Genomic DNA, 17,202 nt, shown 5'->3' on the forward strand with positions numbered 1-17,202 from the left:
AATGAAAACTTGCTATATATTTATCTTGAACTATATAATTCCATTCTTAATTCATGGAATGGAATTATTACTGTCAATGAGGCAAACAATGTTTAAAAAATGTAAATTAAAATATTAGTTTCAATTTCATAATTTAAACCAATAAATTTATGTCCAGAATAACCAGAGTTTTTAAATAAATAATAAAATATTTAATTTAAAATATGAGTCATACTTTTTAAATTTAAAATTTTTAGTATCACTGGAAGTCAAATGAAAAAATAATCTTGTCATTATTTATGATGATGAAGTATCATGAAAATATTTACTAAATTCCAACAGAGGAATTTTTGCTGCCCCTCATATCCATGGTCCATAATAAAAATTAGAGTAACGTTAGACTTAAGGGAGCTATCCTCCTGTAAATTCTAACTATTCTTTTATGTATGTTTAAGAAAGTGAAGGAACAACCAGTATTACTTGCCTTGGATTTCCATGTCATCTGTTTCTACACCACACTTACAATCTTACTTTATGTACTCTTTCATGCCCCTGACCCATTTCACTCATGTGTGTCATTCCTTGGCATAAGTAAATAGAGAAGATAAAGACAATTTTCTAAAATCTATCATAAAAATGATACAACATTTATGAATACTGGTTGATAAAAATGATGTTTTTTTTTTCTATATCAGTTGGGATCAGTTGGAGACAGTGACTCAACCCCTTACAAAACTCTTTGAAAATATCTATATGGTATCTTCTTCTTTCCCTATGGGATGCTTTCTATGATCTTCAATACAGTCAGAGTGATGTTCTTTGTAAGGGGATAACACAAAATCACAAGATGGACACATACAAAGACAGAGAGAGGGAGAGACAGGTTCACAAGACCATCTTCTTCAGGCAGGGACAAACTCAAACTATTGTGACAGATAGAGAGTAGAAGACATGAGAGCAAGACTAGAGAATTCACATCCGGATCGGCTCTTCATTAAGTCACTTTGAGTGAAAGTGTTTTTGTTTATTTTCTTAATGCAACTTCAGTGAATTATTTGTAACTCAGAGTCAATCGCTAAGACATATAATATACACAGGTATTCATATTATTATAAGAATATTTATTTTTAAATCTTTAGATTTATTATGTTTCTGAATAGTTAACAAATTAAATTACATTGTTAGTTCCTCTCAACATGAAGTAACAGTACAACAACAACCCAAGTTCTCTGAAAAATTATAGTTCTTTCTTACTATAATGCTCCAAATTCTGAAGTCTGGACAACAGTCTGTCACTTTTATAAATATGGATGCACAACCCCAATACTGACATGCCCGTACCTATGAGCAGGTATTTTTCGATTCCCAACAATTAGGATGACATCACAGAGCTGTTGTTGCTTTAAATAATTCTCCATCTTTCTAAATGATTGCTCGGCGTGATGAACAGCTTGATAGAATTCTTCAGAGCTACTGGAATCCAAATCACTTTGAGGTGTCAGTGAATGACTGGTCGCTGTCAACCTGTAAATCACACACAGAGACAGAAAAATGATGTTTATAAAGTGCCAGTAATGGTTCAGAAAGTTCTGTCCAGTTTTCCAATTTAGGAAACTTTATTTAAAGATATCTTCATAAAAATCAAATAAAAAAATTTATAGAACCTTTTTTAATAAAATTATTTGTTTTAGGAAGCAGTAAATGAATTGAAAACAATGTATTTTCTTGGCTTAAAATGTGACTTAAAATATATTTTCTTTATAAGAGTATCAAGTAAGTGAATCTGAAAAGTGTCAAAGAATAGTATAGACCTCTTTCTGTCTTACTGGGCAGCATTAGCAAACTGGAAAGACATTGTAATAAGAGAAGGACGCAAGCTCACAAAGACAGCTGTTGGAAATTCTTTCTCATGTGAAGATTCTAATAAAGAAATCTCATGCAATGTGAAAGTAAAATGATTGTGATTAGAGGCTGGAGACATGAAGAGGTAAAAAGTGGTGGTCAATGTTCACCAGTAAATGCAAAATTACAGTAGTGTAGAAAGTTGAAGTTGTGTGACTCTGGTATACATATAAAGGCTATAATCAATGAATCAAGCCATCAGGAGAAAATGATGGATACTCTGCCTCAAAATGATGAATGATTGACATAATGAATATACTTATTAGCTTTGTTCTATCAATACATAAGTTATGCCTATTAAAAGTTCATAGTATGTTTCATAAACTTGTATGATAATGTTTCATTTAAACTTTCTTAACATTATTATTGCACTTTAACTTCTATAATCAATACAAATAAAACTATGTTAAAAACTATGTTTCATAATAAATTCAATGCAAAACTACCAGTAAATTAAAGTTTGTGAAGTTGCTAAAATTAAACAATCATCAACAACAACAACAACAAAAAGTTTGTGATTCCCCAGTTTTAGAACATGACCAAAATTAATAAGAATGTGGCAAGGAATTATTTGCATACTATCTTCAATACACTAGCAAAACTCTTGAGCAAAATATTGGCAATGGAAATGAAAAGTATTCATTAATGGGGAAAGGCTTGACCCTACCTTAACTTAGTACACCATACGTTGTTGACTCCCCAAGGGAGGGCTTACTTGCTCTGAGGAGTGAATGGTGGGTGGGATCGAGGTAGATGGAGGGAGGGAGGGGGAACTGGGAGTAGTATGTAAAATTTTACAACTTTTACTTATTTGCTTATTTAAAAAGTAAAAATAAAAATTTCATTTATCACAACTAATACTGAGTTAATTGATTAATTTATTTTATTTGTAGAAAAGCAGCTGGCACATCATAATCAGATTTTCTATCAATTTAAACTTCTTTTCCGTTGAGATTGAGAATGAGATTAATAGGTTCCTTATTCAAACAGTTTTGGAGGTCCTATAGAGCACACCATGAAGTGAGGTAAAGCTATTATTGCTAGAGAAAGTGAATAGTTGTTGTCAACCAGAAAAGATGCTTCTGTGGGTCTAGAAGACTCAAAAGAATTCACAGAATATCTAATACATATCAAATCATTAAAATTATGGGTTATTTGTTATGGCATTATTCATCCTTTCAATATGATTTTTTTTCAGAGACTTTTCAAGTCTCCTTTAAATATTTGAAAATAGAACAAGTTTTGCTACGTCACATGTTTCTTTTCTTTATTCCAATTTTTAAAAATCATAAGGGCCAGAGAAGCAGCAAGATTCAAGACATGTTTTAGAAATCTGGTACACGTAGGCAGCATTACAGCACACTGCACACAAAGCACGTTGTTTGGAGATTCACAAAACTCCTTGAAAGGAGCATTTTAAAACAAACAGTACCATAATTATAAAGTCACAGGAACCAAAGAAAACCAAAACAGGAATACTAGTTGGTAAATATATGGCGCATTTCTCCAAATCAATAAGTATAACCGTGAAGAATCACCCCAGTTTTCTTTGAAGCTAAATCGGTAAAATGCTTCCATCCAGATCCTTTTATCATGTGACCTACAAGGTTAATAAAATGATTTAGTGTGAAAGATTTATGATTACTGAAGATATTATAATTTACTAAAAGTTATCAAGAAAGAACATAATAAACTTCATCAACTCCCCTAAGTTGTACTATTAATGTACTATTAAATAAATTGGATAATACAAGTTTAATTCTTAATGAGATTCTAGAGGTATTTATAAAAAAAGGCTAAAATAGGGTGTCATAGGTTGCATATTTTAAACTATCTTGTACAAAATCAAGCTGGTTAAATTTTTGGTATGGATGGGTTAGAAGATATTTAGGTCCCATCCCATATGGAGGAGCTATTTGCAGTTGTCAGTTGGTGGTGAAGGGGAAATCTTGCTTTCTTTTCTTCATGTGGGCAGTGGTGGGTACTATGACGAATGGCTACACACCAAGACACACAAGGACAGTTGAGAGTGGACTTAGTGGGTTAATTAAATCAAATACAGGAGGTTAACAAAGGATCTGCTGTGTGGTATGAGAGAACTTGGAGGGAAAATATAGGGTATATATGATCATATTTAATTGTATATATGTATGAAACTCACCAAATTAAAAAAAAACTAAACAAAAAGAATGAAAATGAGAACAGATAAACAGAAACTGAATGTCAGGTTATTTTTTTCCTGAATTTATTTTCTACTTTTATTTTTCTAAAAACTTTCATGGTTTGATTTCATCTATACCAGAACCAGAAATAACTCAGTTTCTTCAAGGTCTTTGATATGTCAGATAAATGGTTTTGTTGGTTCAACATGATTTTCTCTTGCACAAGTCTCGTAAATCATTTCTTAATCTCAAACTTTGGTAGGATTAATGCACCTCAACCTTCAATCTTGGATGAGATTTATAAATGAGTTTTCCACACCAGAACACCTGTTATTTACAAGATACATTTGTTCAATTGATAAATACTTCAGGAATTTAGAGAACACATATTATGTATTTAGTAGTGTTTCCTCTGAATATTATATTACAAATTTGTTTTTACCATTATTTTATATTAGACTCTAGTATTTCCTGTTTAAATATTTAAAACTTTTATGTTCAAATAACAAATTAAAGTGTCTTTAGCAGAATTATCATATAGTATAATTTTTATATTTATTATAAATAAGTAACAAAATTTGAAAATATAATAAATACAATTTTTAAAGTTCAATTATATACTATACCAAAATTAGAAGATGATGCAATCATCAGCCTGACATATTTAATATGATAATGATTCTTGACCTCATGTATGACTCAAGCCATAAATATAACCTTCTACTTTATTTTACAACCATTTATCCTGAAGGAGCTGCTTCATTTGTTAACATTAATGTCTGCTTTTGATCCATTCAGCAACCCTAAAACTACTGAAAGCTGATTTTTCTGAATTTTATACCTGAGTGCTGTATTTATTTATATTATTTCTGAATTTCCTTTTCCCTATTTTAAGTCCCCCTGTGGTCACCTACACTTTGTCTCAAATCTATGCCTTCTTCTTCAGTAATTACTATTGTTACAACATACATGTACATATTTCTGCATGCTTCATATATGTGTATGTATAGCTCTGATCACATGTAAAGGTGTTGGGGGCTGACCACATGGGTCAAAATAATCTATCGGAGGACTCATCCCTGAAGAAAAGTGATTGTCAATAACCAGCAACTATTTACTATCTTTATTTCTTAGCCTATGTGTGTATGGAATCTATGAAATTCTCCTCACCCATTTTGACATGTAAACTGACATAATCATTATGTGGGTTTTCTTTAGTTAACATCATTGCAAAGATCCATGTATGCTGTTTCTGAAGAGACACACTCAATTTACATATCAACATATCAGAAATATTCTTTTTGCTACTCATGGCTAATGGAGTTACCTCTTTCTTGGCATGTTGAAGTTATGTTTTAACTACATCTCTGGCAAGGAGAATGCATGAGGAGTTCAGCAACTCTGTACTGGATGATGAATATATGACAAATTTTTTATGACAGCTTAAAATTTTAAAGTATTTCTTTCCTTTTTGAAATTACAATATAATAAAAATCATTTCTCACTTCCATTTACTCCCTTCAAATTCTCATAAACTTCCCCTTGTTCTCTTTCAAATTCATGGCAATATTTTATCAATCATTGTTCTATACATATATCATAATTTTAAATTATTGCTGTTATATATATATATTCATATCTATATACACTTATATTCCTGAATACATAAATAAAACCTAATATGTTGTATGGTGTTATTTATGTGTAAATTTACAGTACAGACCATTTGGTATTTTAAAGGCAAAATGATATAATTTTGATAGGTTATTCGCCATGTTTTGCTTGAATGATACCTTTATTTTTTTCTATGAATTTCAGGGAACACAACAATTAACTATTCAAAAATGTAATAGTATTATTAAAATTAACTCTTAATACCTAAGGCACTGTCTAGTGTATAGAGAGTACTTTATAAATAAATGTATTATGCATTTCTGTTGCTTTGTACCAAATGCAGGGTTTTTAATTAATAAAGCATATGATAATGTAATTGTTACAAAACTTTTTTTGCATATTTATATTTACATATAACAGAGTAATTATATTGTGTATATTTTAAAATGACAAGTTATCGTCTCTTATGTTCTATCATCACAAGAGTATAATCTAAAATGATTAGAAAAATGGAGCCTAGTGTATGAGTAGATCATAAAGTACTGCAATATTAAATAGTAAAAGTAGAATTCTGTTATTATTAATGAACTATAAGGAATTATTTAAAATATATGTTTATTTATTTTTGGCACACACTGACATTTCACATTTCTATCAATTCCATAAGAAACATTCAAAATATAATGGATGAAGTTAATAGTGAAATAGATGATAGATGATAGATAGATAGATAGATAGATAGATAGATAGATAGATAGATAGATATGAAAGATAGGTAGATGAAATAAAGGTAATACTAGAATAGATGATAGATGACAGTGAACTAAGAAAAAGAGACTGGCCCATCTTGTATAAAGAACAGTAAAGCAAAATATTTTAAATATCTAGGGTGCCTTCGAATTTTAAGTTATTTTAGGTGCATTTACATACACATGGTTGTGTGCACTTGAGTACAAGTGCCCATAAAAACTAGATCTATTGGATGCACATAACTTGAATTATGGAAGTTTGTGAGCTGCTATGTAGCAACTAGGAGCCAAATTTGAGTTGTTAGAGCAGAGCTCAGTCATTGATCCAGTTAGGAACATTATAATCTTATTACAAACAAGAACAGTAACAAAATTAGAATACATTAATGAGATAATAATGAATATCTTTAACACTGGTGACTAAGTTTTTAACTAAGATATCTAAATTAACTTTCAAGGAGTTGTTTTATTTTGGTTTCTCTTCGGTGTCAGGTTCAATACTGAAGAAAATACAATAAAGAATTTTTTATACTATCAAATATTTGGGAATAAATATTTAAACAGTTCTTGGTCAGAATCTGAATATAGCGAAAAAAAAGGGAATTATTTGGTTAAAAAGTCAATTCCATTGAGCCCCAACAAATTCAGCATATATTTCAGGAATGCATATATCTTCAGATATTTTTATTTATACTGCTGAATTAGTGTATAATAGATATGCATACTTTTAATTAAAACCATTCATCTGTAATCTCCTAAATATTAAAATTCATGAATAAAAGGCTAACAAAAAATTGATTTTAAGTGACTAAATAGACAACTCACCTAGCACTGTAAAAGAAAAGAGTGAAAACGTAATTATTTCATCAGTACTGAAATGTGATAAAATGTTAAAAATAAATACTTAGCCATGATAAGTACACTGAATTTCAAAGATCTTATTAAACCCCAAGAGAGAAATTAGAATCTCAGAATTATTATAATGAATAAAGTTTAAGCTTCAGGTGTTGATACTTAGATGAGAGAAAATGACTTCAGTCATTAACTGTGCTTCGGGGTACAATTTTATTTTATAAGATAATTGGGATGTAAATAAGGCTTTTTATCAGAAGAGCTAAGATACAAACAAATACACCATTAGGGCAGAAATATTTTAAAAGAGATATTTTGTATTGTTATAAAGACTAATATAATGACTGCTTTAGTAAGTTCTGCAATGTAATTTGTATGTCTATAAAATAAAAATGCAGTTTTTAATTCTTTCTGTAATCCTCATGGAATCAACTTGAGCACATTTGGAATTAAAACTCAAGCAGCTGGGTACACCTGTGAGGGATCTTTTTAAAATTAAGTCATTTTAGGTGAGAAAGACTCACTTTTAATCCTGAGGTTTTGTGGTGGGAAGATCCCATCTTTAATCTGGAACCCACCTTCTGGGCACTGACATCTGGTGTGAGAGTATATAAAGGACGTTCTAGAAGAATGCTTGTTCTCCTATTACCTGAGTGCTCTCATTCTGACTGTCCAGTTCATTCCTTCTCTAACATTAGAGACTACTCCTTACAAATTCTAGCATATACTGAAGACCAGGTGAGACATCAGGACATCATTTAGACTTAATAATCATTGTATCCTAAAACCTTCCCTCAGTAGACAGCTATGGTTAGAGTAGTTGGAGTACACCTTCTAATCCATTCTATAAAATTTTATAGGCAGTTAAAGTATATATAGATGACAAATGGCTAGCTTGCTCACCAGACAGATAGATTCCTCCTGTAAGTTGTATTCCTCTGGAGAATCCTTACTACCACAATACATTTTGTTCACTACTGAGAAAAGTTCTGTAACTGTTGAAAAAGCAGTTTTGTAAACAGATACCTGTCACCTTGAGGAGTAATCCTAGGACATGAGATTAATAGTAGGTTATGTTTATAAAAGTTAAGTTCTTAAGAAAGAAAGAAAGCTAACTGTTTCTTCATAGCTGCCTAAAAACAATATAGAAATTTTCTAATCAAACTATTTTTTTCTATGAAATTTTTGAAGTGATTTTCTCTGTATACTGTGGCTAATAGTTCAAATCTTATTGGATTGGATTTAGGGGCCAATCCCAAGAAAGAACATATGCTTGGTACTGTGAATCTAACCAAGAATATATATGGTTATTTAGCTCTATTCTTTTTATTTTGCTAGCTGGACTTGACATAGAGATGCCCTGTAAATTCATGTCTACATATTAGATTGGAGCTGCTGTGAGACCTCTGAGAAGTTGATTTTGTGCAGCAATTTATCTCCATTAAAAACCATTCTATAAATTTATATATGTATAAATGTATATATATATAATATGTAATATGTTTAAACTCAATAGATATTAGTTTTGATGATGATAAGAATAGATAACAGATACTGAATATTCAGGAGAAGTAAAATAAAAGGAAAAATGCAAAAAAACTAAATGTTATCTGGATAATAAGACAATACAAAATGTATAAAGATTTTCATTTTTTAGAAGCAGAGAGAGAAATCAGAGAAACTTCACCTTTCACGATAGCCAAAAATAGCATAAAATATCTTGGGGATACTCTAACCAAGGAAGTGAAAGACCTATTTGACAAGAACTTTAAGTCTTTGAAAAAAGAAATTGAGGAGGATACCAGAAAATGGAAAGACCTCCCCTGCTCTTGGATTGGGAAAATCAACATAATAAAAATGGCAATTCTACCAAAAGCAATCTATAGATTCAATGCAATTCCCATCAAAATCCCATCAAACGTCTCCACAGACCTTGAGAGAACAATAATCAAGTTTATATGGAAAAACAAAAAACCCAAGATAGCCAAAACAATCTTATACAATAAAGGAACTTCTGGAGGCATTACCATCCCTGACTTCAAACTCTATCACAGAGCTACAGTATTGAAAACAGCTTGGTATTGGCATAAGAACAGAGAAGTCGACCTATGGAATCTAATAGAAGACCCGGATATTAACCCACAAACCTATGAACACCTGATTTTCGACAAGGGAGCTGAAGGTATACAATGGAAGAAGGAAAGCATCTTCAACAAATGGTGCTGGCATAACTGGATGTCAACATGTAAAAGAATGAAAATAGATCAATATCTATCATCATGCACAAAACTCAAGTCCAAATGGATTAAAGACATCAACATTAATCTGTCCACTTTGAACCTGATAGAAGAGAAAGTGGGAAGTAGTCTACAAGATATAGGCACAGGAGGCCACTTCCTAATTAGAACCCCAGTAGCACAGACAATAAGAGAAACAATGAATAAATGGGACCTACTGAAACTGAGAAGCTTCTGTAAAGCAAAGGACATTGTCAGTAAGACAAAAAGGCTACCTTCAGACTGGGAGAAGATCTTCACAAACCCCTCATCAGATAAAGGTCTGATCTCCAAAATATACAAAGAACTCAAGAAACTAGACACTAAAACTCTAAATAACCCTATTAAAAAATGGGGTACTGAACTGAACAGAGAATTCACAACAGATGAACTTCGAATGGCCAGAAGACACTTAAGGACATGCTCAACCTCCTTAGCAATCAGGGAAATGCAAATCAAAATCAATTTGAGATACCATCTTACACCTGTCAGAATAGCTAAATTCAAAAGCACCAATGATAGCCTATGCTGGAGAGGATGTGGAGTGAAGGGAACACTCATCCATTGTTGGTGGGAATGCAAACTTGTGCAGCCACTGTGGAAATCAGTGTGGCGGATTCTCAGGAAACTAGGAGTCAATCTCCCTCAGGACCCAGCAATTCCACTCTTGGGATTATACCCAAGAGATGCCCTATCATACTACAAAAGTATTTGTTCAACTATGTTCATAACTGCATTATTTGTAATAGCCAGAACCTGGAAACAACCTAGGTGCCCCTCAATAGAAGAATGGTTAAAAAAGGTGTGTAACATATACACATTAGAGTTTTACTCAGCGGTAAAAAAAAAGAATGACATCTTGAATTTGCATGGAAATGAATGGAAATAGAAAACGCTTTACTGAGTGAGGTAAGCCAGACCCAAAAAGAGGAATATGGTATGTACTCACTCATAAGTGGTTTTCAGTCATAGTTAAAGGTCTTTGAGTCTATAATTTGTGATCCTAGAGAAACTGAATAAGAAGGTGAACCTGAGGAAAATCATATAGTTATCCTCCTGGATATTAGAAGTAGGCAAGATTGCCAGGCAAACTTGGGTGCACGGGGGGTGGGGGAGTGGAAGTATGGGGAGATGGTTAGGGAGAGGGGAGAGGGGGAGGATCGGGGATGGCTTGGGGGAATGGGATGGGGGAGGGAGGAAGGATGGTTATGGGAGCAGGGAAGTTTATATCTCAACTAAGGGAGCCATTTTAGGGTACGCAAGAGACTTTATTCTGTAGGGGTTCCCAGGCCCAAGGAGAGGTCCCCAGATTGTACTCTGGGCAGCAGAGGAGAGGGTTCCTGATCTGGCCTTGGCCCATAACCATACTGATGAATTTTTTGCATATCTCCACAGAACCTTCATATGGCGATGGATGGAGATAGAGACAGAGACACATATTGGAACAATGGACTTAACTCCCTAGGCCCAAATGAGAAGCAGAGGGAGGGAGATCGTGAGCAATGAGAGCAAAATCAGAGGGGGCCTTCATCTGACGATGGATGGAGTTTAGAGAGGGAGACCCACATTGGAGCACTGGAAGTCAGGACCGCGAAGGGTGCGTTCACCCACTGATACAAGGGGACTGATCGAATGAGAGCTCACCAAGGCCAGCTGGAGTGGGACTGAACGAGCACGTGATCAAACCGGACTCTCTGAATGTGGTTGACATGGGGGCTCACTGAGCCCCCAAAGTCCAAATGAAGTCTGAGAATTCATTGACAATGGCACTGGGTCTTGTTTCGTCTGCATGGACTGGCTTTTTGGGATCCTGGCTTGTTTGGATGCTCACCTTCCTGGACCTGCAGGGAGGGAGAAGGAACTTGGATTTCCCACAGGGCAGAAAACCATGACTGCTCTTGGGAATGGTGAGGGAGGAGGAGAGGGAGTTGGGGGAGTGGGGGGAAGCGGGAGGGTATTGGGAGGAGGGGAGGAAGTGGAAAGAGTGTTTTCGGATACTAGAATAAACAAGTCTAACGGGAAAAAAAAAAGATTTTCTTTTTTTTTTTTTTAAAAAAAACCTTCAGTAGACAAAGCTTATAAAAGAAAAACCCTTGATTAGTTTGGAACACCTGTGGTTTTCATTTTGTGTCTTATCAATCAAAATTTTTCTTCTGTTTACCTAAGATTCCCAAAACGAAGTGAATCTTATTTAAGATAAATACTAAAACATATACTTATTATTCATCTAGAAAGCACTAAAATGTAGTGAGCTTTACATTGCTGTCTTTAATAACATTACAGCTAAATAGCCTCAGTTTACCCGTAAAGAGCTGCAGACTGCAGTGAAAATCCTAGTACTTACTATCATCCCCAAGAAACAAACTTGACTGGAAAGGAACCCACAGCCTGTGAGTCACTCCATGGAAAATAACCTGTCCAGTAAATGGAAGCTGACAATTGCCTGACATGGCTGTGCTAGGATCTTAAAAGGCAACAAAGCAAATCAAAGTAACCAGAACTGGTTGCTGCATAAAGCCATCATGCTATCTTCAGAGAGCCAACTCACCAATATGATTTTACAGTTATAAATATACCTGCAAATACTGGGGCCCACAATCCAAAAACAAATACTACAGGTCATAAATTGTCTGGTGTATCATGCTATAATACTAGGTGATATCAATACACTATGAATCTTTCAAAACAAAAATCAATAAAACACTTGAGTTTATACTAAAGATCAAGTGGATTTGTCATTCATGCAAAGACAATTTCATCCAACAGATAAAAGTTGTACATTTTTCTCAGTGTACCCAGATCTTTCTCTAAAATACACCACATTTGGTCCATTCTATTGAATCTGAAGCATGATCACTTAGTATCCATCAGCTACTACAGTGTGTTCTAAAAAAAAAAAAACCCTGTGTATTTAATACCCTCAGTATATTCACAATAATTGAATATTATATGAGAATGCAATGCCTTTAATTAAAAAGTGAGTCATAGATTTGAATTTGATATGCTTCAGTAGAAAATGTTTGAAATTTTGATATAAGAACTGATTTTATGGAAACACTGACCAGCCTGCAGTAACCAGCCCTGATTCACCTTTGCATTTGTTAGAAATCAAGAGTGTGAGGCACTCCACTGGAAGCAAGGTGAAGATTCAAATACTGTCCCACTTCCAGAGAGTTTGAGCTACATAAAACTCTTCAGCTTATTAAATTAGCATTAATTTATACATTTATAAGAACACCTTATTTCAGTATACCTTAACTCACTGCATACTATTGGAGAGTTCCTTATGATATATTTGTAAGTAATGATGCTCTTTCAAAAGGGAAGAAGATTCAGTCACTGTAATGCAGGCCTTTAATACTAGGTCATCCAAGGCAGTGACACATAGATGCTTCACTGTGAGCTTGAGACTAGTCTGATCTATATAACAAGATCTGGATCATCAAGATATATAATATGAGACCTTGTCTGGGACAACACTAACATGTACAAAAAGAAAAGAATGAAGGATAGAAAGGGGAGTTGGAGAGAGGAAGAAAAGAAGGAAAGAAGGAAAGAAGGAAGGGGGTAAAATGAAAAGATAGGAGAAAATGCCAAAGATTATTCACTAGAAACAAAATCTAATTAATTCTTTAAATAAGCCTGGTAAGTAACAATGGACTTAATTGGCATTGTTGAATGGGTTTCATTGCTATCAATGACAATGTACAAACGCAAAGTGTGTCTTTGGAATAACAAACAATTTGGAATATAGGTGAGCATGGTGGCTCATATCTTTACTTCTAGGACTCAAAGTTTGGAAAATCAGTGGATCTCTATAAGTTCAAGACAAGTGTGGTCTAAAATTATGGAGATTTTTCTCAAGTCAACAAATAAAAACATAAGCTATAGGAAGTTGTCCTGTAAAATTTCCATACATTTATATAAATGAAATCTAATTTATTTAGTCATTATAGATGATATATATATATATATATACATATGTTTTCATTCAATTGTCACACTGTATGAGGTAAATATTTACAATTATTGTGCAGGCATATAAAATAAATATATTAAAATTTATTTGACTGAGAAGAATTTCTTGCTTACCTACATGGTTAATCTATAACAAGTTGCTTGAGTATGAGTGTATGTAGGTACTTAGGATAATTTGCTATTTTACCTGTAATACATAAAGTATTTAATTATGTAGGGGATTTGAAAACATGCTGGGTTTTTTTTACTTATGTTTATTGTAAACATTCACTGGAAAAACAGAATGTAACCCCACTGTAATTTTTATGGCGCCCTAAAGATTTTGTTGAGTTATATAAGCTATAAGTGAAAAAATAAACATAGAATTAAAATTGGTTAGAAGAAAAACATCAAGAATGAGAGAGTTAGAAGGAAAACAACAAGAACTGAAAATGAACCATCAAGAGTACAGTTAGAGTTAGAAGGAAATATATAGAATGAGAAAATTAGGAGGAAGACATCAAGAGAGTTGGAAGGAAAAGGAAATCATCAGTACAGTCAGAAGAGGAGTATTATTTGACACACCATTGTCATCACTCCACAGTTATTTTCTACTCACATTTCAGGTTTCTCTTTGAGAGGGTTTTAGAAAAGTGCTCTTTCCTAGAAAATTGGCTCCTTGTCTTTTTGAGGCTTGTTTTTACTAGAGTTCAGCTGTGACTTGGACTCTTAATCCTCCTGGATCAGTCTCCTGAATACCAGGATTACAGATGTGCGCACCTCTCACGATGCTTCCTTTGAGATGTGCAAGTGTTATAGTGTTGTACTTGGCTCTACTTATCTCTAAGTCTCTAAAAACTGCTTTTTATTGTAAATTAATTTTGTTAGCCAATTGTGTAATCCATTTCTTTGCTTTATTTATTTCAAGACCCACTGCAAATAATTTAATTAAAAAAGAGGGGGACATTTCTGGATAGAGACAAGAAGAAAATGTAGAACACAGCATTAAGAATAAAGAAGGAAACCATAAAGTGAGTATGAGAATGTCTTTTCCCTTTACCGCTCAGATAGATATCATAGTCTGCACCTGCTCTGTGGATTCACTTTGAGCCCTGCGCTGCTGGAGATTGGCCCTCTAGCAATGATATTTACATATATAGAATCAAAATCTTCAATGAACTTCACTACATTCACACAAAGAAATAATGTGAGGATCATACCAGGCACTCAAAGAAGGAAAATGTATATAAAAGTAAACATTTAACTTTTTTTTCAAACAACAGAAAAAATATAATTTGCATATATTTATGGTACACGTATTCATATGGAATAATAATCAAACTAACACAGCAAGTTTTGACCTATGAATTAATTACACATAAGTGATGTTCTATATAGCCTGAACAGATTATATGAACCAAGAGTTAAATAATAATAATAAAGTTATCTGGAAACTAGGGAATTTTTGTTAATCAATAAATATAGTAATTAAATTTCAAGCAAAAAAGGAAGACTTAAAGAAAAAAGAATCCTACCTCCACAAGAGATAAGCATTAAAGAATCTAAGAGGCCTAGAAAAGTATAATGATCTTGCAAGATGATAACACATTAGATCTATTAGAAAAAAATTACATTTCTTTGTTAAATTAAATAAAACATGGCATGTTTTATGAAATATTTGTGTTGTGATGTGAAAATATGTTATATTTTTTCATATCTTATATACTTCCCCCATTCCAGTTCCTTCTTAAAATTAAAAATAGAAGTTGTATAAAAAAGTGCTTATTTTTGTTTACCTCTCTTTTCCCAAGTACATTGGAAGATTATTTAATTGTGTTATATTTGATGATATTTCTTAGACAAAACTAGTACAGAAGATAAGCCCTATTAATGTTTTAGGGAACCTTTGTAACAACGAAACTTCAGAAACATCCACTTCATGGACATAGTCACTAAAAGGCAAGATGTGAGATGGTAAGATATGTGGTATGAATATTTAGAGAGCAAGAAATGTGGAGAATTTTGTCCTAATCAAGTGATGAATTCCTTCTTCACACAAAATACCTCAGACAACTGGTTGGAAAAGAACTAGAGTTTCGCAATTTAGAATTCACTAATTACTGTGGTGAGGTAGATAAGAAAACCGGAGTAGAAAATGAAGACAGAATCAAAGAACAAAGGAGTGAGGCTCGTGTATTTGTTTAATTTTTATCTATTAAGCAAGTCATAAAATTCTATGATCCCAAAATTATAATGTATTGTCTTTCTCTTGGTCTTTCTGTGATTGTGGAAAAGTCCTTAGAGGACTACATCTCTATAGTGTAGGATTGTCGTCTCTTCTGAGCTCAACCAAAAGCTGGTTTCTTATCCTTTCATGCCCTGCCTAAAAATGGTTTTGCATTTTTCTCTTTATTGCTCATTTAGCCAAACAACAAGTGAACACTGTTTCTAACTAACTTTTAGATATTTACAAAGACCTTGTATGACTTTTTAATAGACATTCCAATCTTCTTTCTGTATCTTTGAAAGGAATAAATGTATTTACTAACAGAACTGTGCTTGGATACATGTGCATGGGTGTGTGAGTACATGTGTGTGTGTGTGTATGTGTGTGTAATAAGTGAGAAGGCATGCTTTAGTGTGTATATATAGATCTGAGAAAAAGCCTGGGTTCTCTTCAGCCACTTTATTTTTTCAAGGTCTCTGGCTTATCACCATTGGGCATGCCATAGAATATGGCCTGTGCATTTCTTTTGATTACCTTGTTCTATCTTCCCATCTACTTTTAGAAGGGTAGGGATTACAACACACCTGAAAACTTGACATCACCCTCGACTCTAGGGATTTGAACTTATCTTCACATTGACATTTTATTCATGTAACCCGATTCTTCTACCTAAGTCATATATTTTAACATTTATTCTGTCACTGTATTGTATAATTGAACCATGAGATTCCACTTGTAATGTGGAAAATTATTTTAAACATGTTTCTTAATTTTTTATTTGTTACTTTAAGTGTGTGGTTAGCATTTGCCTATGAAAGTCAAAAGAAGGTGTCAGATATACTTGATCTGTAGTTACAGTTGTAAATCAACTGTTCTATCTAGTTTAGTGCCGGTAATTTAATTCTGATCCCCTGGAAGAAAATGATGTGTTCTTAATACTGGGTCATCTTTACAGCCCCAATTATGAGCTAGTATTTTTGTTGTGAATTTTTGCATTGCTATTGGAGCACCAGACTGAGTCCCCCAAGGTCCAAATGAGGAGTAGAAGGAGGAAGAACAGGAAAAAGAAAATCAGGACTGCGAGGGGTGCGATCATCCACTGATACAAGGGGACTGATCAAGGGGTGAGAGTTCACCAAGGCCAGTTGACTGGGACTGAGCAAGCACGTGATCCAGCCAGATTCTTTGAATGAGGCCGGATTCTCTGAATGTGGCTGGCCCAGAGTCTTTCTGAAAAGCCATTGACAATGACACTGGGACTTGTTTCCTCTGCATATACTGGATTTTTGGGATCCAGTCTGTTTGGATGCTCACCTTCCTGGACCTGGAGGGAGGGGGGAGGAGCTTGAACTACCCACAGGGCAGGAGACCCTGACTGCTCTTGGGGATGGAGAGGGAGGAGGGGAAGGAGTGGGGGGAGTGGGAGGGTGTTGGGAGGAGGGGCGTAAATGGAAACTTTTGTATTTTAATAAACTTTGAGAAAA

The 17,202-nt window shown here is 33.7% G+C and overlaps 1 protein-coding gene across 1 annotated transcript in view; it reads right to left on the reverse strand.

Moving 5' to 3' along the window:
* Klhl1 (kelch like family member 1) overlaps nucleotides 1-17,202 on the reverse strand; it is a 336,046-nt gene that overhangs the window by 214,119 nt on the left and 104,725 nt on the right. The window contains exon 2 of the mRNA XM_048421935.3: nucleotides 1,321-1,503. Coding sequence (XP_048277892.1) covers nucleotides 1,321-1,503 — 183 coding nt within the window. The remainder of the gene's footprint in view (nucleotides 1-1,320; nucleotides 1,504-17,202) is intronic.

Source organism: Myodes glareolus, chromosome 12 (genome assembly GCF_982192425.1).
Source record: "Myodes glareolus chromosome 12, mMyoGla1.1, whole genome shotgun sequence".
NCBI classification, from domain to species: domain Eukaryota; kingdom Metazoa; phylum Chordata; class Mammalia; order Rodentia; family Cricetidae; genus Myodes; species Myodes glareolus.